Here is a 22,461-nt window from a genome sequence, read left to right as displayed (position 1 = left end):
TTGAATATTTGAATGTCGTAAGGTACTGCTATGGATTCTCCCAATACGTAGCGAGAACCTTGCTTTTAAAGTTTTCCTTCCGTCGTATCGGGCAGTTAAGACTGCCATAGAAAACCAATCTGGACTGTCTTTTAATGACAGCAAAAACGTTGATAGCAAGAGAATGTATTTATTGAAAGTACCTACAGCGCCCATGACGCATTATTGCAGGGGGGGGGGGGGGTATTACTATATACAATAACACATGCAAAGAAGATATTGGAAAATGTAGACCTGCCGAGGGTTGATCTGCGGATATAATGATAGCTATAGTAAAATCTTTAAACATATCAAAAGGTTCGTTCATATACTCTATCACGTTGAAAATGCTTTTGTCCAAAGCACCCGCAAATGGCTCCCTTTTGCAACACTGCTATGAATGTGCAAATGCATTGAAAGATCATTTTTCTAAGTTATCTCTTGAGTTCTGCTTTCGGGGTAACTTTAAGCAATACAAGTGAAATTACCATGAATTCCGTACATCTGCAGTTGGTTAAAGGGAATTGTACTTTCCTGTTAGAAGAGATTACTGAGAGGTCTTTTTCGCCGCTTATCGGTACAACGGCCGACTGGCTAGGTTGCTTCATGAAAATCATCACCTTTCGCATCGGCCAGACAAACTATGCGCTCATAATATATGCCATGTAATACTCCTGCTACACGGGCGTTTCGAATGCCTTCCAACCGAATGTCATTCGACTCGACTGCCAAACGTGCGCTGCTACACGACGTTTTTGAACGGCATTCGGTTGGGATGATATTCGAGTCGACGGAGCTACGCGGAGGCATTCCAGATTTTGGAATGCCTTCGAGCCCGAACCGACCAATAGCCGTCGCCGCTGCCGTCGCTTCGCCCCGCCCACAGCCGAGCGACTGCTTTCGGCTCTGTGGCTGTTCGTTTCGATACCCGCTGCTCGCTTTTTTCTGCTGTTTGTTTAGGAAATAGCTCGTGCTCTGTCTGAGGGAATGCTTGAAGATAATATTACACCAACGAACATTAACCGCGTCAGCATGCAATTTTCACAGGAGTGCGCCGATGAGGACGACTGTACTCATACTGTTGTTTACATTGCTGCGTACGAACAGCTAAAGCTCTTTTCATGACATAAAACGTAATCTGTGTTGTAGTTCTATTAAACAACCTGTTTTCTTTTTTATCAGTTGTACCCGTGCTTGTTTACGCAGTGCGACAATGTGTCGGAAGCGATGATGCGATCGCACGCTTGAGAAACACGACAGCCGGGTTGTTGACATCGAGCACGACCGGCGCTTCTCGCTTCTTGTCCCGGCTTCCTCCGACGTGACCAGTACTTTATTCAAACTACTTCATGAAGAAGTATGTTTGGCGACCATTCGCTTCAACTGGAACGGCCTAACTTGTTATCCACAAGCTAGCGACGGCGACAACTGCTGCTGCCGTAAAGCCCGACTCGGCAGCCCTGGGTCACATCGGCGTTTGCCGTTCTTCGTATACGTGCCCTGCGGTGTAAGCAATAGTTGATTTCAGGTTCGCTGTTGCCAAAACTACACTCGGTGACCATTTGCATTCGCCAAAGCTTGTGATTCGCTCTTCACAACCACCGCAATCACAGATCCAACCCGGCGGACTCGCTAGGCCTAGTCGTCGCGGAAGGGAAGGGAGCCGTCGTCGACTGAAATTAATTTGGCAAGCGCTTATCGCTGGTGAGTGTTCAGGTGTGCACATGTGAAATGTAGCCGTTCGTATCGCTCATTTAGAAGCGCGAACATATTCACACGGCCGCCTCATCATCGTGCTTTCGCTCAGCCGCCGACAAGGCTGACCGTCCGCCGATCGGATTCGTCGGTGTCGTTGGCCTGACAAATCTGTCCCATTACAATGATATTATAGTAAACTAGATATTTCACTATAATGACATGCTGCTGTTGAGCGTGATATATAGGGTCGTTGTAGGACTAGTGTGACCGCCGCCGTCGTCGTCGTTCTACACTGAAAACGAGCTGAGGCTTTCGAATGTGTTTGGAAAGTGTCGTGTAGCACCGCGGGAGTCCGTCGAGTCCGAATGTCATTCCAATTCTCGAATGTCATTCGACTCGGATGGCATTCGAACGTTGCCGTGTAGCACAGGTATAACTTGCCACTTGGAAAAGAGTAGGTGGGGGGTAGGGGGGGGGGGGGAGGCGCAGCGACGTCGTTGTTTATCTTTCGGCCCAAAAGTAAGTGGAAGGCTTCGCACAGGGGCTCAGAGCTAATAATACTTTCCGCATGGGCACAGAGTCGCACCTTCAGTACTTGAACACTATAGTTGAACATTGTAGACGACGAACTTAAAAGCATACATGGGCAAGCACAAGTATGTGGACAAATTAATCATACATATGAACGAAGGGCAGTATATGCTGCTCTTCCAAACCACATCACCAGACGACTGTTTAGGACCAAACCTGCGCTGCAATATATCCGTCGGTCGTTGAACAAAATCAGGTATACATCCATGGTCAAAAGACTTCAGGCCACAAGTTTTCCTTGCGAGCAGTTACTTTGCACATAACCGCATATATGCAGTTCACAAACCTCGGGACGAGGCGGAAACACGCTCTTGCTCACTCGTTAGTTTATGTCCTGTTTCAAGGTAGTCGACCTGCTCCAGTAAAGCGGTCAAGATCAAACCCTCTGTTCTGTACAGTTGCGACCAAGATAATGTCTAATTAGGGGGAAAATTTGGCGGGGGTTTAACGTAGTTATGCCGAGTAGACTTGCGAAAACATAAGTTCATTCTTCAATTGGAGGAAACACTTAAGCTCCGCCTTAAGCGTATGATGCTATATCTTCAGTAGAGTAATGCCTATATATGCAGAATTGGTCGTTCTCTAATTAACATTCATAGATGGCGCCGAGTCCTCACACCACTACCAGCGCAGCGGCGCAGCGGTTAAGCGATGCGCCACTGCAATGGCAGGAGGCTGTCTCTATCGGAGCCACTGGTAGGGATTGTGCGACCCATGTTGCTCTTCCCCAGCAAGCTCTCATCACAGCTGGCGCGACTCTCCTCCGAACTTACTCGAGCTTACCCGAGTAACCCGGGTAAGCCCGGGTAGTAACTCGGGTTCTTAGGCAACGGCATATATCATACATAACGTGACAAGATTATTGGTGGGTGTCGGTAACCGTCTAAGTGCTTTCGCACCAATATGTACGTCATGGCGTTGCGTCACGAGGAACAAGGCAAGACCCGAAGGTAGCGCATCTAACTGTAGAATGCAGCTCGCTCAGGACGCTTTCCATCACCTCGCATAGTAGCCGGCAGTTATGAGGGTATCCAGGCTGAGGAAATGATTGATATCAGGAAGTATGGGTAGCCTTCGGGGAAGCCTTCGGGGAAATATACGTTCCGTTATTAGCGCACCAATGTCGATCTCTTGCATAGACAGGGAGATAGCATTGTGAGAATCAATATTCTGCATTTCTCGGTAGACGGGCGCCATCTTTCTGATACGGCTTACAATCGCAATCGTTTACACAGGAGTGTTCATGTGCTATTGTCACGAAAACCATTGTTCATGCTCACCGGCGACGCCCCCTGCCGGTTCGTCGCGAGAGACTTGTGCAATCCGTTGGTTTCGACCATCAAAAAGAGCGGTGGTCCGTAGCCACTCTCATTCCTTCTTGAATATCACTCAAGGAAGCGTCGCTGCCGCACCCTAAATCACCGCCATGAGCATCACTCTGTACAACCTCCACGGAAGCCCTCCCTGTGGCTTCATTCAGGCCCTTGCTCAGCTACTGGGCATCGTGCTGAACGTCAAGAATCTTAATTTTGCAGAGAGGGAGCACCTGAGCCCGGAATACCTCAAGGTATGTTTCCGAACTGCTCCATTCATTGCGAAAACCACCATTTTTTTTTGTATGCGCCTGTGTCATCTGCGCTGATTTTATAAACCAAAACGCATAAAACGAGAAGCAATATTATACAAATGACCTATAGCTAAGAATTCGCTATAATAAATCTATCCACGCTTTATGCTGACTTATGTATAATGATCTTGCGCGTATGTTTTTTCAGAAAGATAGCGAGAGTACAAAATAATTTGCTTGTTTCTTAGAGCGTGCACTTTAAGTTTTCTACGTCCTTTCCCGAGGAATAGGCGCTCGGCGGAAAAGGGCAAGGGTTACTGAGCAAAGATGGCGCTCTAGTTTTTTATTTTCTGCAGCAGCAAGTTCTTCCAACAGTGTACTGGAAAGGTATACAGAGCTAGTATCGCCTTCGCAAAAGTTGCCACAGCAAACAAAACCGTGGCAGAAATGCGGTCGCACGCACATATATGTGTACAGCTTCACGAGTCTGTCCTCACATGCTTGTGGCCGGCAACAAAATATGTACAGTACGTCATATTTTAGCGCCAAAGGTGTTGGAATTGCAGCGATCACTGCGTCGCCGTGCAGCCTCGTACACACTACGGCACTTGCAAAGGAGGCCCTTCGCCCGCGAACTCTCCGAGGGGAATATGTGGCACGCCTGTAACAGAAAGCCACAGACACCAGGAGGAAAAAAAAAACAAAATATGCAGCTGGTAATAAAATCTCGTATTAGGGAAATTACGAAAACCTGATTTTTAGTAAGTCGCGTCCTATGCTCACTGCCTTTAAATGGCGTCACGCCATGGCTGCAAAACCTAGCATGTCCGTCCATGCATCGATAGCACTTTCTCTGGATTTTATGCGTACGCACTGTACGGAATTGATTCCTCATACCATGCTAAACACCATTCTCATTTTGTGCACATTTACTGACCGCAGATTAACCCCTTTCACAAGGTACCGGCCATCGATGATAATGGGTTCATCCTTTACGAGAGGTAAGCGTATTTGTTGTAATTCTAACTCCCTGTCACCTTACGTGGTCCGCAGAAGCAGCGCACTATTTGTCAGCGCACTATTGACAAAGGTAGCAGCAATATTTGCTGATGAATCTGAGGCATTCATTGGCTAGAGCTATGAAAAAAAATGATATTAAAACCAACTCGCCCTAGACCACATGGGTTCACTTGAGAGGTTTGTGAGAGTTATGCGGCCTCGAAAATTTTTTCACACTAGGAAGTTCAATCATCCATGAACTGGGCTGAGAAGAATGCGGCGTCAGGGGCTAAAGACTACCGCAAAAATACAATGCGCGCAGCTCATGCTGTGATATTTCGGGCGCACTAAGCAAAAATAAAAAAAAAACACCAAAATGAAAGAATAATCTCGCATGAAATTGAAACAGATCTACTACCATACTTGAAACTGAGGCATTGAAACAACTACAGTAATTGATTTGTACGGGATTCGCTTACGAACAGTCGAAATGGCAAAAACATTCATTTCGAGAACAGCATCAGAAGAAATGGAGCCCGGGAGAAAGGGCGTTTGCAGTGTCGGCGAAACCCTCAATTGAATCGCAACACAAAACGTTTATGTATTTCACCACGTCTGATATTTAGCTCGTGATTATTAATCCTTCGCTTCGAATAAATACGGCCATAGGCAGCTTGTCAGAGGATTCGCGCATATTCAACATGCCTTGGGGCACATAATTCAGGGCTATAAGTTTATATGTACACGCGTTCATTGCGTAAAGAAAATCGCATTGAGTGCGGAACAAACCTTTTACCGCTGCTCTCGCTGAGTCGCCCCGATGGCTTAGTGGTTATGGTGCTGGTGCCTCAGTGGTTACCGTGACTCGAAAGTCGCAGGTTCGATCGCGGCCGCAGTGTTCACATTTTGACGGAGGTGAAATGCTAGCGGCCCGTTTACTTACTGAGAGATATCAGTGCACGTCAACGATCCCAGGTGGTCGAAACTATCCGGAGCCCCCCCCCCCCCCCCCCCCCCTCTCCCACTTTAGGAGAAGGTCTCTTCTCGCGGCTTGCTGCAATTCACGTGAATTTGGAATGATGTGGCGTGTATTTGGAATGCTGTGCTGCGCGGAGCATTCAAGGGACGTTAATGCCACTACTAGTGAAGGGTGGAAGCCGCTGCGGTGCCTCAGTGGTTACGGTGCTCGGCTGTTGACACGAAAGAAACTGGCTCGATCCCGGCCCCGGCTGTCACATTTCGATGGAGGCGAAATGCTAGAGGTCCGTGTAGTGTGCGATGTCAGTGTACGTTTAAGAACTCCAGGTGGTCGAAGTAATCCAGAGCCCCTACTACAGAGTCCCCCATAGCGTGAGTCACTTTGGGACGTCAAACCCTGTAAAACACAAACAAAGTAAAGAAGTGATCACCGGGGCCTCAGTTCTTTCGCCGGAGGGGTGTACGTTGCTGTCCAGCATAATATTTTTTTGGTTCATTACACGCGCTGCCTACATCATGCACTTACTTGGGTGGGACCGGCCGAGAAACAGTGTATAGAGCTATATTTTAATCAGTCGTGCTGCAAGACACCAGGGGTGATAAAATATTTGCCTAAAAAAGCGCACAGAAATAACCCAATGAAATAAGCCCGCATTGGGTAGTAGTGACATACCTAGTAAAGAAGAAAAACTCGTAGCAACATAGCATAGTGGGCGAGTTGGTATTGCATCTTTGAAGAACGAAACAGCGCAACTAAAACGAAGTACCAAGAAAAAGAGAGACACGAACACGCGCTGACTTACAACTGACGTGAGGCTGTGACGCAGCGATTAGAGATTATTTATATGTGGTTTTCCGATTAAAACAGTCAGTTGTAAGTCAGCGCGTGTTCGTGTCTCTCTGTTTCTTGGTCCTTCGTTTTAGTTGCGCTGTTTCGTTCTTCAAAGAAAAACTCGCTGCTGGGCTAGCTGATCTATCATTTTCAAGTAACAAGTTTGGCGCAACATGACTCGTTCACATGGGAAACTGAAGACAAAGCGCCACTGGCGGCAGATCAGGTGCAGTAAACGTCCAGCGTGGTGTAAAATACATGAAAGTGGTAAAAGAAAGAAATGTGTCTAACCCATTAACGGCCAACGTTGCGTATACAATACAGAGGGAAAAATGTGAACAATTTTAATTTATTAATGCATATGTACTTGATTTGCTAGCATACTTCAAGCAACGCTCTTCACCAATATGTTTATCAACTAAAGGCCAAAGTATAAGTTGCCAAAAATGCAGGAGGCAGAACCGCGCAGTGCCAGAAGGGATAAAGGAGGGAGTGAAAGAAGAAACGATCAAAGTGGTGTCGTAGTGGAGGGCTCCGAAAAAATGTCGACCACCTGGAGATCTTTAACGTGTACTGACATCGCACAGCACACGGGCGCCTTTTTGCATTTCGCCTCCATCGGACCGCTGCGGATGCGAAACGCAAAAAGGCGCCCGTGTGCTGTGCGATGTCAGTACAGAGTAAAGATCCCCACGATGTCCAAATTATTCCGGAGACCTCCACTACGGCACCTCTTTATTCATTTCTTCTTTAACTCCCTCCTTTATCCCTTTCCTTACGCTGTGGTTCCGGTGTCCACCGAGTTATGTGAGAGAGTTACTGCGCCATTTTCTTTCTTCAAAAACCAGTTTTCAGTTTTTCTGCGAAAAGGTAATTGGATGCAAAAGCCAGCCCTTGTGCATAACACCCTTAGATTTGTATGGTTGTAATGCTGCACTCACCGATTATAGAAATGTTTTTCAATTTTGCAATTTAATTCCTGCATGCGTCTGCGTCTAAAGAGATGGTTTTGTGTGCTTTAGGCACTCGGATATTTAAAAAATTTGCTCAAATAAAGTAATACGTAATTAATTTTTCTTGAAGGATCTGCAAGTCCGTTTTACATTTGCTAACACGGAGCTATTAATGATGAACTCTTTGAAATTCATAACTTTTATCTGAAGTGTTCAATGCATGGCATTTAAAGGGCTAACTTGGTCACAGCATAAAGAAAATGGAAGGGGACAGATGATCCTTTAAAGCTAATGAAAATAATATTACACGCGTAGGAAAGGAGCGAAAAACGTACTGATAAAAGTCAGAATTTGAGGCCGAAGATGCTAAATAAGATGCAATAAAAAGAGATGTAAAGATATAAAAACATCCCAGATGGCTGAGTGCATTGAACTGGTCCGGTATACCTAAGTACCAAGCCAAGTAGACAAGTCCTTTGTATTATCACAATCCCTCTAAGGAATGGGCCCCACTCTAATGCATAAAGACCGAAGCGCAGTTAAGGCGGCCTAAGCTCTTTTTTTCCTCACAAAGCAAGGTTCTTTTAGTTCAGAGTCAGCACGGTCGCTACTGCTGCCTAGAGCAAACGTTCCATCGAAAAGAGGTGAGCACGGGCGGCGCCCACAATCTCTTTAACGAGCTGGTATGTGTGATCTCCTGTCACTCGTGTAACCATTTTTTTTTTTTACCTGAAATACGCGTGTCTTTCAGCTGACGAAAAGAAGTCAGTCAAGAGTGGCGCAAGATCACATGTGCCTATTCATTGTAAATTTCCCAGGGCAGCAAGTCCCCGCCTGTTTTCGAGGAATTGATTGTTCTAGATAAGAGCCTCGTCTGTGCAATACGTGAACTAAAGTAATCGTACTTGATCGGAAAAAGGGGGAGCCATTTCGCCGATAACACATGGGTGCATGTGTACCCATGCGTCAGATGAAATGCGAACAGCGGAACGCGTGACCAAAGGTGAAGTTTACGCCATCTGCATATCATTGTGAGGGATAGGCGCGCTTATCTTTTTGGTAATAGTTTCACGCGATAGCGCGTACAACTCTTTCGGTGAAAAGCCATGGAAGTAGTCGGCACCGCGTGTCAGAAATAATCGGAGACTGCGTAAAAAAAAATTTTCATTCCAACCGTTTGCCGCGGAATGTCCCGGATGGTGTCACATGATACAGGGTTTCGTGTAGCATAAGCTTACCAGTTAAGTTCGAGCCTAGCTTGCGGAAGGGACTCGAACCGGCGGTCTATATTCAGGGGTTGCGTATTAGAAGATGTATCATGGTATTTTGTGTCTTACTGACTGACGATTGATTTGTCTGTGATAGGCGTAGACGAGTTAATGAAATCATTGTGATTAATTGATAAAATCAAGAACTGAAAAAATGAACAATTGAAAAAGGGGGTTCAAAGGTGTCAAAATGCTCACAATCAAACACCAGTGCTTGATGATGCTAATTAAGAAGTTTACAGTGGCCTATTGAACAATCAATTAATTGAAACAATTGAAAAAAAATGATAAATGCGTTTAAAGTTGTCAAACTACTCAGAATGGAAAGCCTAACCCACTACGCTATTGACTCATACCTTTCAGGTGGAGCATAAGTGTCCTCTGCAATTTTCGCGCCCGGTTTCTTTAGCGTTCATTTTCTTGCTCTGCCACTGAAGCGCCACACTCGTACTTTCCGCCGGTCTCAATTTGCGCAGGGCGACTTAGCTGGCAGCGGCTGCAGCCTGCCTTGGTGAAGCGTTTGATTTGCTTTTATCGCTGCCCTGCTATCAGCGTCTGGTTGAGATGTGAACAGTGAGAAAGAACTATCGGGTGGCGGTCAGCGTGCTACATGACCGTTACTGAATCGATCGCTTGTTTCTGGTATGCAGAGAGGAGAACTTGATCGGCGTTTTTCCACCGGAAATGTGGCGCTCCAATTTGTAAAACAAGAAAAACAACACAACAGAAGCAAAACTATGGCAAACCTGAAGAGCGCGCCTCTCTCTGATGGCGACAGAAAGATGACGTAAAGTGGACCTTCTGCCATGTGCCATTTACGTTCGCTTTTCGCATTCCGGTACGATGCGTGCACCCTCAAAAGTATAGAGCCCAAGGGGTTTGCTTATGAGGCCTGCAGCGTGCCTCATCATGCATCCTCAGCAACTGCAATCTCCCTAAAGAGGGAGGGAGAGGGAATCGTCCAAAGCTTTGGATTGCTAGATGTGCTACGGAGCCCAGCTGAACGAATTAGAACGAACCCCTCGGGCTGCATACTTTTGACGGGGGCTGTACATATATAAGATTAGTTTAGTGCCCATGGCCATCTCTGAACGTTTTACGTGACTTTACATCCTTAAATCCCTTTTGGTGCATTTTCTTTCTCTTCGTGTTCACGCTCTCCCCAATCAACCATGGCTCTTTAGTCGTTTACTGCACGTGCATATTATTTTAGTTGCCCTTCAATATATCACCTTTCAGTTTTACCGCTTCAGGACTCCTTCCTAAGTGAAACACCTTTCTTCTTCTAAACCCTTTGGCCGCGGTGGTGGCTCAGTGCTAACGGTGCTTGCCTGCTGACACGGAAGACAAAGATTCGATTCTGGCCGAGGCGGTCACATTTAGAGAAGGTCATAGAAGGAAAATGCTGATGACACGTGTCATGCGCAATGTCACTGCAGGTTTCAAAACCCCATGTGGGCGAAATTATCTGAAGCCCTCCAATACGACGTCCCTCATAGCCTGTGTCCTTTCAGTACGTTGAATGCCATAAATCAAACAACCTTGTTAATGCTTTTATTGAGGTTAAACCGCGCATGATGTTTACTGCTGCCGAGATGCATTGTTGCTGCCCGCCAGCTTATCATACATAACTTTAAAAAAAATTGCCAGTAGTGTCTTGTGCTCTGTGTCTGTTCGGAACGTCTTCTGTCGCGCCAAATTGTTTTATACGAAAATATTTCTGGTAAAAATAGGTTGAAAGGTAAGATTATGGAATGATAAAAAAAACTGCTGGCGATTTAGCACTGCTAAGCACGAAATTTCGTGTGAAAGCAAGGTTTCTTCAGGTGGACACCACCACCACGTACGCGAAAACATGAATGAGGTTTCCACTAACCCAGGGAGCCTGTTATGCGCGTCCTCAACTCTTTCATTGTCAATATCAATTTACCTAATGTACGCCCATGGCCTAAGCTCCAGTGTCGCGTTTCTGCGGCAATGTTGCCAACGCCAGCGCGTATTGCTCCAGTGACGCATTTCTGCCGCAACATTGTTCACACCAACGCATGCATGCAGCGCACATCTCTCTGTCGCTACAGCCACATTGTTAAAAGCGTGAATATTAGTTTGATAGTAGTTGTGCCGAAGACAATGTGCAATGCACAGCGTGACATTGTGTTGCATTTTGCTCGGGGCGGGTTCGGCTGCGGCCATAGCCTATTGCTCTCGCGCACTGGCCAGCGAAGCTGATCTGATCGAGCCGTCGCAGGTTCAAATTCCAGTCGCGGGTTCGAATTCTAGTCGCGGATATTTGTTTATTTTTAGTTACCTTTTACGCTTGGTACAAACCGAAAAACACCGCAAGTATGGAAACATTGCAAGATCTTGCTCAGGTTTTATACATCGGAATAGTCTTTCGCATTACTAACAAAAAATAATTATTCTTGAGACAACTTGCTAATGCAGGGCATCCAAAGATGTATAGAGCAATTTCATTAGAAGTGCAAAATTCTTGCCAGGAACGCCGCCAAAGTGAGACTGTACTACGTCGCATTCGTGCCGCTTTCTTTCATCATTGCTGAACAGCTCCGCCATCGCCTACTACTTGCTGCGGAAGTATGCGCCCGGGTCCGAGCTGTACCCCACCGACATCACCACCCGCGCCCGAATCGACCAGATTCTTGCCGTCCTATCCAGCAATCTGCATCCTCAGTCGGCTGTTTTCTACGTGAGTAATCTCAGCAACTGTCTAGTTTGCACCAGTGCTCATTTCCTGGTAAGATGTTGAAAACATCTAACACCCGGTTTCGCTTCTCAACAACTTATGCAAACTGCAAAAATACCATATTAAAACTGATCATTTAAAGGAGTAACTCAATGAAGGTGGCCTTTTCATACCCTGAATGTTTTTCTTATTCTTTTGTAAACTAACGCGCTGAGCACGCCGCCACCGTGAATGCACCTGTGCGCACAAAAATGGTGCACAGGTGCAAATTGCGGCAGCTGCGTGGGGTGCGAGTATGCGCTAGGTGTACAGTCGCGAACAAAAAATATTAGCACAGATCGTTGGCGATCAGAATTCGTATATCTAACCACGCGGCGCTGCGGTAGGCAGACTTGCCTAACGGGCCGTTTCCATGTTTGCAGCGAAGGGGGGGGGGGGGGGGGCGGCATGAAGTAAGCTTTATCAAGCGTGCACCGCCCGAGCGTTGAAGTTCCGAGCCCTACATGACTGTGCTTGTGGCATTTATTTTGGCTCGGTTATCATGAGCAAAGATGGCTTCTTTTTATTACTGTTTTTTTATGTCCGCGATGGTTTGTCAAAAGGAACACGCGGGAACAATAGATGATAGCGCTGCTTTTAGCCAGTAATTCTGCTGTCCGTGGCAGTCCGCTGAGCCCCCCTAATACCGTAGAATGGGAACGGCCCGACACTCGTTATCAGCCTCTTCGCCACCCGCAGCGCCACGCGTTGTCATTCCGGCGCTCTGGTGTTCCGTCATGTGTGCTAATCTTTTTTACCCGCGACTGTACAAGTCATCTTACTCTTTATGGACACCCTTGCAGTTGTTCTTCAAGTGAACTTATAGTAAAAAGTAAGCTATTAGAGGTTTTTATACAAGACAGCTTCAGCTTAAAAACGTGCTGCTGCCTGGGCGATCTACGCCACCGCAATTTGAAAATTAAATTTTCTTCGGTGAGCTGTATTAAGCTTCAGTGACACCAAATGGAGGCTCCCTAAAGTGAGTATAATATTATTAAGAATGCATGCGTGTTATGGGGGTACAGAGCGCGGGGCCGTAGTTTGCTTTTGCGTGGAATAGCATGACTTTCAATGACTTTTCAGCTGGTTTGTGTTCCCCTGGCATTGTCTTTCTAGCACATTATAACATGCTGATGCTGTCACAGGCTGTTTTATGGAGCAGGACTGTCTTAAAACAATGTTATTTTAAAAGCATACTGCTTAAAATAAATAGGAGCGAACATCTTCCGGGCATCAGAAATGTGGCACAAGTGCAAGCCGATGCAGACCTGCAAGCCCTCAGAGGCGCTGCAACCCGGGAAGACATGCCTGGGTATCATAATTATAGTCGGGAATACCGAAATGTTACTTCATATTCAGGCAGGTCATTGGCGGCATCTTCACAGGGCGAGTAGTCATCAACCTCATTTAATTTTATTGGGACTTGTACTACTTCAAAATAATCAACTCCCTTGAAGGCGAAAAGCAGTCGGCAAAAGGGTGCACCTATAACCATGACACCAGCTATATGGGTGCTCATGACATACTATGAACACATTCCGGAGTTGAAAAGGGGCAAGTCTCTGGGGAGACAAGACGGCGCCCTTCAGGGTGCCAATTTCTTTGAAGTGTATGTTACCAGGACGCTTAAAGTTTTTTGTTCGCATTTGCTTTTGGAGCTAAGTGGCAGAATGTGAAAAACCGCGGGCCTTCGCTCAGCACGGTTTTCCTAAATTTTGCATTTTCCCTTGATACTCTCGGCTCTAGTGGCCTTATGTACGATTTAAACTTTGTGCTCGCTTAACACAACTTAAGAGTAGACAGCTATAGCAGCTTTGACGCCCATTATTGCTGCTTTCATGTTTCTGTGCCATTTCTTAAGCATTTCAGGTAACTCTCCGCCAGGGGATAAGAAGATGGGTACGGTTTAAAGTGGATACTTGGGAAAGTCGTTAGATCGTAAAGAAGGAAAAAAAACGCAGAAACACAGGACTAGGAAAGAACACGACGACCATACGCATTGTGCCATGGTGTTTTTATGCGAAGCATACTAGCCGCACAACCGAGCTCTTCCTTGCTGCGCCGCGCGCGGCCGCGTAGCTACCACTTGACCTACATCGGCGCACCACGTGATATGACGTCACAACAGCTGTGAAAGCTGGGGCTCAACTCGTGCGCTCGCTTGCGGACGCGCAGCCTCCACCGGCGGCCTAACTCCCGCTCCTTCCGCTAGGGGCGCTGACGTCACAACAGCTGTGAAAGCTGGGGCTCATCTCGTGCGCTCGCTTGCGGACGCGCAGCCTGCGGACGCGCATCCTAGGCTTAACCATAAGCTAAGCCAGGCCATTTTTTCTCTGTCCTGTGCTTCTGCACTGTTTTTCCTTCTTTATAATGAGTATTCTTCTGCAGGCAAAACCAATAATTGGTTGCACCTCGTCAATCGTCATTCTTTCGTGCTCCTTCTTCTTCTCTTCATTTCCTTTCTCTTTCTTTCTTCTCTTTCTTGCTTCTCTGTCTTTTTTGTTCCGTGGCCAGGTTGTGATGGCGTCACCAGGTCACGTAACCTCTGTCTACTAGTTGTTAATGTCATTCTCAGCTTCCCCGGTGGGCAGGTCGTTCAAGGGCCAAAACCTGGTTGGCTGATAGCCACCGGCCACGGTGGGCAGCGTGTGATGACGTCACATGATGACATGACCTCTCAGGAAGGTAGCACAGTGGCCATCTCACATAGTGTTGAGGTTGTGCTGACGCAGAAAGTTTACGGGCCCTTCTCAGCCACTCGGCGAATTTCCTGACGCAAGCTGCCATTTATTCGGAATCTTGACTCGAATGCTATCGCAATAACAGATAATCGCGTCGTTAAATAGCGCAAAATCCGAGCAGCTGCTCCCTGTGAATAAATTTTAAACGCCTTCATGGTTGTTCTGTGCAACGATGAAAATATTAGAAAGCCAAGCCAAAAACGAAAATTGTTCAGCCTAGCATATAATTCTTGATAAACCGCATGTCCGGCCCTTACCAACAGTAGTAATTTGCCGCCGCGTTTAGGCCAATTTCTGGCTGCCCTCTAGCGAATGCAGAATTAGAGAGATCAAAGAACGTTGAAGCCCATAGTTATTGACACAAGTTTGTCTTGAAGCCTAATCAAGTTAATTCAGAGAAGGAAAGCTGTTATCAGAGTTTTTAGACTCGCAATGTTTATGCTACTCAAAAGAGTGACGCTCTGAAATGCCCTACCCGCATCTGAAGGAAACGTGGTACAATTCAAGTTTTAATACTGAAGTTACCTGTACGAGCTTCGAAGACACTTTGTATGGTAGAGTACTCTTCTTCAGCTTTAAAATAAATGAATTTCGGAAGTTTTTTTATCACTTCCTGCATTTCGCGAGCGTACTCGCTAATGCATCGATAAGTGTTTCACACCGCGGAAGGCGGTGAAACCCATTTAACAGCTTCGCACATAGATTAGCTGAGCTATTAAGTTGAAAACTAAATTTTCTGCGGCAATGTCATTGATGAAAATCACGGGAATTTTTCTTATTAATAATTACACTTCTGTGCACACCGCATCACTTAGGAATCAAGTAAGCCGAGGCGAGAAATAAAATTTCGAGCTAGTTCTATTTTACCTTGCTTAGAGAATAGATAAATTAATACCTTGTTTCTCTTTACAGTCTAATTCTTGAAACTGTCCCAGAGAACGCATTACGTTCTCGAAGAAACGAGTCTTGGGCCGACGTCAATAAGCTGTCCATTACGCGTCCATTAAGTTTTCTGCCAGTGGTCCCTCATATATACCCGTAGCGTACAAGCATCTGTGGGAAACGACCCGGCCAATGGGATAAATGGCGACCGGACCCGGCCATTGGATGAAATTGAATGCAATGTGCAGCCAATGATGAGGGGCATTGCAGCGCTCTGTCAGCAGCAGGCGAACGAACTTGACCAGTAGCTGCCATTGTCTGCGACATGCTGCCAATGGTGAGGTCAACTCGCTAACGAGACAATGGCCGGGTCACTTGCCACAGACGCTTAAAAGCCGCCGGTATACCTGAGCGGCCACTAAAAGAACGCCAAATGGACACGAAATGCACAACGAAAAATTTGAGAGCTTATAGAATACAGCCCTGGTCTCCTTTCCTTTTTGTCCCAGCCGCCGCGGTGGCTCAGTGGCTATGGTGCTCGGCTGCTGTCCCGAAAGACGCGGGTTCGATCCCGGCCACGGCGGTTGAATTTCTTTGGGGGAGAAATTCGAGGCACGTGTACTGTGCGATGTCAGTGCACGTTAAAGAACCCCAGGTGGTCGAAATTTCCGGAGCCCTCCACTACGGCGTCTCTCATAGCCTTAGTCGCTTTGGGACGTTAAACCCCATAAAACCAAAACCTTTTTGTCCCAGTCAAACTGGCTTTTAAGGCGTTGTGGCTACATCTAGTTCACCTCACATGTATGTGGACATGCATTTGCTAAAATGATGGCTTTCGTGGCTGAGGCCTACGGCCAAAACCACAGGCTATACTAGAGACGAACGAATATCATGACAGCCTCGGATGTCTCGCGTGAGAGTCAGCAGTATCATTCAGGTGGTCACATTTCCCATGTTAGCCACCTCCATGGCTTTAGCACGTCTGTGTTGTCTTTTCGTAAGATCCCATTCGTTGTGCAACTCCATGAATGTAATTTTCAAGAAAAAATAAAAGATATGCTGCAAAATGTGCATGCACTGCTTCCTCTGGGGAATCGTAGCCTTCCATGGGTCGTCAGACTCAATCCTTGGTCCCTGTTTTATTTTGTTTATTTATTACACCTTCAATGGCCAAATTTAAAGGGTATTACATGAGGTGTTTTCGGGGAGTACGCAAGTTATGAAAAAAAAAATGATTTCTGATGCCATTCTTGAATTGTTGGGGATCTGTTAAGCTGCATAATCAGGTAGAACTTGTGGAAATTTTGGCGTGCCGCACTCAATTAACCATTGTATTCCGTTTTCCATACAGCGTCCCCGCCACTTGTTCAAGACGAAGCCAACGCCCGAAGAGGTGGCTGCATTCGAAGAGAACGTTATTAAGGGCTTCCAGCACCTCCTTGGCGACGGAAAATTCGCTGTCGGTGACAAGCTCACCATCGCCGACCTAAGCCTCGTCTCCCATTTGACCCTCGCTCTTGAGGTAGGTCTCGTGCGAGAGTTTCCCATGATTTCTTTCTAGGGTAGCGTGTTTATTTATTTTTTCATTTATTGGAAATAGCTGCAGCGCCTGTAGGCATTATTGCAGAGGGGGTTAGGATACATAACAGAAGAATAGGCCAGAAAAAAGAGAAAGAAAAAAAGGGGAAAAAGGCAATAAAACAAGGCATGACAAGCAAGTACAAAATGAATGAACATGAAGAAACAACAAGGCATGAAAAAAAAAAAGCCAACTGCGCACTCATAAATCCGACAGCAACGCGTGAAACATAGCTTCGGAACTGCACTCAACAATTTCATGGAGCAGGTGATTCCAGTCATGAATAGTAGATGGGGAAAATGCATTTTGATAAGTGTCAGTTTTGCATTTAATTTCTCTAATCTTCCATCCGTGGTCAAGTGTGTTTGACCTGAAATGCGGTGGAAGCAAATAATTGTCTTTATCTATATTTATTTTTTGGTGAAAGATTTTATACAACATTTCTAACCGGGAGTTTCCCATTTGAATGAATGTTTACATTTTTTGTGTCCTAAGCGTATCGCTGACTGCCTTAAGCCCCAACTCCAAGGGCCCTTCCTGGGCGTACGCGCTCAGCGTCGGCGCTCTTGGCGTACGCTAGAACCGGTCTGCGCATGCGCACTGCAGGAGACGCCAGCGAACCTCGGCGAGGCGCCGATATCTGTCACTGCTAGATATCTGCGCCAGCGCTAGCGCCAGCGCCGGAAGCTGCTCACCGTCACGTCTCTCATACACCAATGGAAGGACGCGGTTCTCGGGACATCCGGTGCGGCTTTTCGCGCGCTTTTCAATTGCTGTCTACATTTTTGCTTGGTGCCGAGGCTGTTCGCGCCATGTCGCAAAATAAAATAATAAATGAAAGTCTGATCGCCGCAGTAGAAAGGCGGCCGTCGCTCTGGCAGGCGAGCCATAAAAGCCATAAAAATAAGCTAATAAAGGCAGCATTGTGGCTTGAAGTGGCAGCGGAGATTCTGCCAAGCCTGCCAAGCACAGGTAAGCCGATATCTTGCTTGTGACGAGTGCTGATTGAGTGAAATGTGCTCGAAAACGCTTGTGGCAGTCAGACTGTTTTGGCCAGCATCTGCCTGTAAGGTCTGGCAACCATACAGCAGCGTGAGCACGAGCGCGAGCAGCGTGCGGCAGCGCTAGCCAGCGCCTAGTACCATGGAGATGCGTACTGCTGCCAGCGCCTGTCGTTGCGCGGCGCCAAGAGCGCCGACGCTGAGCGCGTACGCCCAGGAAGTGTCGTTGGAGTTGGGGCTTTAGAACGCTTTTTTTCTGCAAATTGTACTCTTTTAATGTTTTCTGGCGAATAGAACACACCAGAAATGTTTCTGGCCACGTAAACGTTCCGCATTTCCTTAAAATATCTACCAGAAATTTGTCAGAAACGAGTGTATAGTTTTTTTTTTTTGCTTCGTCTAAACGTGTCTCCTTCGCGCCTCGACTTCTGATGTTTCGTGCGGCTTCGTCGTTGTATTTTTTTATTCTCGAGCTTGTTCTTCTTTCATGCTTGTATTCCTTAGATGTTTTGTACTTCGTATTCGTCTTTACATTGCAGTTAGGAAGTATGCCTCCCATTAGGTGATGTCTTCTCCATTTGCAATGGGATTTAGTTGATTTGAATTGCTTTTAGTCTTTAGGCAATATTGGCAAGGTAAGATCCACCGTGGGTTAGTGACACCCTAATCGAAATCAAGAAAAAGAAATGGACCCGGGCAGGGCATGTAATGCGAAGGCAAGATAAGCGCTGGTCCTTAAGTGTAACGAAGGGGACTCCAAGAGAAGGCAAGCGTAGCAGGGGGCGGCAGAAAGTTAGGCGGGCGTATGAGATTAAGAAGTTTGCGGGAATACCGCGGCCGCAACTGGCAAAGGATAGGGTTAATTGGGAAGACATGGGAGAGGCCTTTGCCCTGCAGTGGGCGCAATCAAGCTGATGATGATGATGACGAAGATGACACCTTTACAGAGTGGTGTCTGGAACTGCAGTATACATAAATTATCGAACCTTGGCCCTCGAGGATTGTGGAAACCAGCTTTTACTTGGTGCGCGTATGGATGCTGTATTTTTTTTCTTTACATTTACCGGACTCCGAATTACACAATTGTCTGTGTTGTTTGGAAACTTGTCACCGAAGAAAAGGCTGTTGGACATTCACTAAAACTCTCCGTGATTGTCGGCGCATCCCAGATGTTAATCGGGAAATGACGACCAGGTCAGCGAGCGCCGTACTTTAAGCGCATTTCTGACTTCTCGATACACGCGTTCTGAACGAGAGAAAGTGAAAGCCCCCTGACGGTTTCGCTGCCTTCGAAAATCTGCACGCGATTTATAACATTCTATCACAGTCAAATATCGCCTGGGGTTGCAAAATGTTTGTCCCGTTCGACTAAGAGCAGCAAAGACGCGCCTTTAATCACTGGCCTTCAATTACACCCTTTCCTGGCAGGAGCAGCTGATATGCTGCCGCAGTACCACGTCATTTTTTTTTTTTTTACGAAAAGACGATAACTCATTTTTACCACTCGCTTCGGTCTTGTAAGAATGATTTCCTCCACGCGTTGTGTGTTTTTATTGTTTTCCTCTATGCGCTTAGCTTTTTAAGAGATAGCATTATGATTTTTCTTCATCGTTTCAGGCTACCTCTTCAGAGCGCAATTCTGGTACAAACAACGTTATTAAACATCCATTTTAAGCGTACATTCAAAAAATTTTGACCACGTCCGTAAACTATTTTTATTTATTGCAATTTCAGTATGCATGCAAAGCGCAGTTGAAAGCATTCGTCTTGTGATTATCCTCAAGCGCACGTCACCGATACTTCTGTCGCATAAGAGAGAAAACTACCTCGTCCATATTTCAAACTCAATCACGCAAATCAAAGTGTTTTGGTCCTAGTGACAAATCTCTGCTACACTCTAGTTGAGTATACTGCTTGTCGTGCATTCTTCTTAAATCTCCTATGCTGTTCACCATTCTTTTCATTTTCAGATCGGCGTTGTAGACCCGGCCAAGTTTCCCAAGCTTTTCAGCTACTATGAGCGCGTCAAATCCGAGCTTTCTTGTTTTGGGAAAGTCTTCAGGCCTGTGACACACCACATCAAGAAAATATGGGCTAGCCTCGGATGAACAAAGGCGTCAAGAGAACCCTCACCAAGGAAGCTAACTGTCATACCATCATATGCATGCAAGCTGAAAACCGGCTGGTCATTTGAGTATTTCTCATGCCAGTATTTTTAAGCATCACAACGCAATAAAGACCACATCGGCTCTCCCGCTTGTTCTTTTTTTTCTGCATGGCGCAGTAAATAATCCGTCAAAATTTCGTCACGCGGAGTATCAAAGCAGAAACCATGATATGCAGTACTACATAAGTAAAGAATGATGGAATTTACGTTCCTGTGCGTGTTATGCCTTGTAATGAGTGCTTAAATTAGTGAGCAGCGCGTGCAGCCCCATGGTTTTTTCCTCCCATCGAAGCATGCTCTTTGTCTCCGTCAGCTGCTGTGTTGTAAGAATATATTTTTGACGAGACACCTTGAGTGTTTACCAATAATTAAGGCGTGCAAGGTGTGTGGCTCCTACGGTAAAGGTCCTCATTACTGAGGCATGCAAAAACCCATAGCAACCAAGGGCGCCAGGCGAGCCGAGCTTTAGGCCATACCTCTGCTGTCCGCAGCTTACGCAATTCAAGCTTCAGCTTGTCCCAGCGTCAGGTAAAAGTGCTCCAGCCATTGCTCAGTGGACACTGCATAAAATTTATGGGTTGTGTCAAATAAATGTGAACCTGGTTGTAAGCAACTGTTTACGTTTAGGCCACGTCATATTTCAGCAAACCTAAGCTAGGACTCGAGAACGATGTTGTTTCTTTTATTCTGAATAAAACTGGAGCATTATTGGCGCTGGTTGCCTATCACAGAAGCATGTGACCTCCTGCCTACTTCTCAAGCGCCATATGCGCATTTGCTCAATTGCCCTTGATGTCAGTGGGGCTGCACACCAAGTTTCAACTTGGCTGCAGCGGTGGCACGGTGGTTGAGCATCCGGCTCGCATGCGGTAGGTGTGGTGCTCGATCGCCAGTACCGCCCTGGATGCCGATCGGTGATGCAATGGGTACAAGGTTTCCCCTGGCTTGGTGTTCAGCTTATCTGGGGTGAAACGCTTGGAAAATGGGTCTTTGATCCCACCTTGAGAATGAGAAAACACCTTATTCCATGGCGCTCCTTGACGACGGATGCCCTTGAGCAATAAAAAGCCATTATGATCAAATTACAACTTGGAAGTTGCAGAGCCCGAGAAACAAAAAGCGAAGTTGCGTAAAGATCGCTTCATTCGCAATGCATTTTTTAATGAAGCACGCCAAGCCGTAGAGAGGCAAAATACTCCGGCCTCTCCTAAAGCGGTGACAGTGACTGCGGCTGCGTAATCTATCAGAGGTCAATAGGGCAACTTTGCAAGGCGTGGTAGGTTCGATACATGCTCTCTTGCAACTAAAACTACGTATTTTCCTATGTTCTCTACGCGAACAGAGAACTTCAGCAAAAATTAAGGGGACACATATGAGCCACCTTAAGGACATAGCGTCGCAGCTGTTTTGGTTATTTACTACTTTCTTTCTTAATTAGTGCCTGATGGAAAAAGCCTGTAAAGACGAAGACGGAACGATGAAACAAGCGCGAGTTTGGCAGTCTCAACTGAGCATTTATACGTGAATGTACGGTGCTGAATACAAAACTGTGAAAATACTGAATCATGAAAGCAACAATCGCCACCAGAAAAAAAATCGCCTTAAAGCTGAAGCAAAAAACAAGAAGCATAGCAGCACTGCTCAGATTCTGATAGACCAAAGAGGATGCTAGAGATTGGAATCCCCTATCAGACAGCGTCACAGAAAGCTGACTTACGCATATTCCCTGGCACATGCACATGTGGAGAGCTTCCATCAATTCCCGGACTAATTGCTCTTGGTGCGAGAAAAGAAACGTCACTTTTGCAAACAAAGGAGTTCATTTTATCTTTTTCTTTGCATCATTGATCCCGCACGTGCGTCAGTGCTTCGGCAGATTATTGAGGCTCGCTTTCGCAATCGAGTGCTAGAGCAGAAATGCGAATTAGTAACATTCAAGCACACCGGGGATTGCCGCCTGCGACTTGGTTGCCACAACAAGATTTTTTGGCACAATTTATGCGCGGCAAACTCGTGAATCATGTTTAGCAAAGTCCCGGCATTTTAGATTGGAGGAAAACCAAAGCATGCCTTGTCTTATTTTAGCCAATGCTGGCGCCCAGTCACAGAACGCTCTCACTATGAAGGCCATCTCAAAACAGTCTTGAACCCCAGCTCCGATCGGTCACGTCCGCGCCAACGACGGGTGCACACGTCGGCGACCGGCGTCTCTCACCTAGGCCCTTTGTCTCGCCCCACGGCCGTTCACGAAGGTCCTTTTTTCTACGACGCGCACCCAACTAACGCTGGCCCGCCACCCTCGCCCGCTACCCTTACACCAGCTACCTTCCTGCGCCCCTGCACAGCAGCGGTTTTACATAGCAGACTTTCAGTACCGCCGTCGAACGGATTACCACTGTGCGGTGTTCGCGTCTGTCTGATCCTCGGACATCTCCGTCTGGACT

General features: G+C 46.5%; 1 protein-coding gene across 1 annotated transcript; it reads left to right on the top strand.

The window, feature by feature from the left end:
• The first annotated feature begins 3,610 nt into the window (after nt 1-3,610).
• On the top strand, nt 3,611-20,168 carry LOC149362266 (glutathione S-transferase 1-like). Its single transcript, XM_089572963.1, has 5 exons — nt 3,611-3,874; nt 4,817-4,875; nt 11,470-11,611; nt 16,622-16,792; nt 19,821-20,168. Exons 1-5 carry the CDS (start codon nt 3,734-3,736, stop codon nt 19,956-19,958), a joined length of 651 nt encoding a protein of 216 aa, XP_089429089.1. The 5' UTR covers nt 3,611-3,733; the 3' UTR covers nt 19,959-20,168.
• The last annotated feature ends 2,293 nt before the right edge of the window (nt 20,169-22,461 follow it).

Source organism: Amblyomma mixtum, chromosome 2 (assembly GCF_055824585.1).
Source record: "Amblyomma mixtum isolate Tamu chromosome 2, ASM5582458v1, whole genome shotgun sequence".
Classification (NCBI taxonomy): domain Eukaryota; kingdom Metazoa; phylum Arthropoda; class Arachnida; order Ixodida; family Ixodidae; genus Amblyomma; species Amblyomma mixtum.
This window is presented reverse-complemented; position numbering and strand designations above follow the sequence as displayed.

What these genes read in the sequence shown, in the direction of transcription:
- LOC149362266 (XM_089572963.1), top strand. Translation starts at nt 3,734, where the DNA reads ATGAGCATCACTCTGTACAACCTCCACGGAAGCCCTCCCTGTGGCTTC. An exon ending in TGAGCCCGGAATACCTCAAG is followed by an intron (nt 3,875 to 4,816) that starts GTATGTTTCCGA and finishes TACTGACCGCAG; the next exon opens with ATTAACCCCTTTCACAAGGT. An exon ending in ATTTGACCCTCGCTCTTGAG is followed by an intron (nt 16,793 to 19,820) that starts GTAGGTCTCGTG and finishes TTTCATTTTCAG; the next exon opens with ATCGGCGTTGTAGACCCGGC.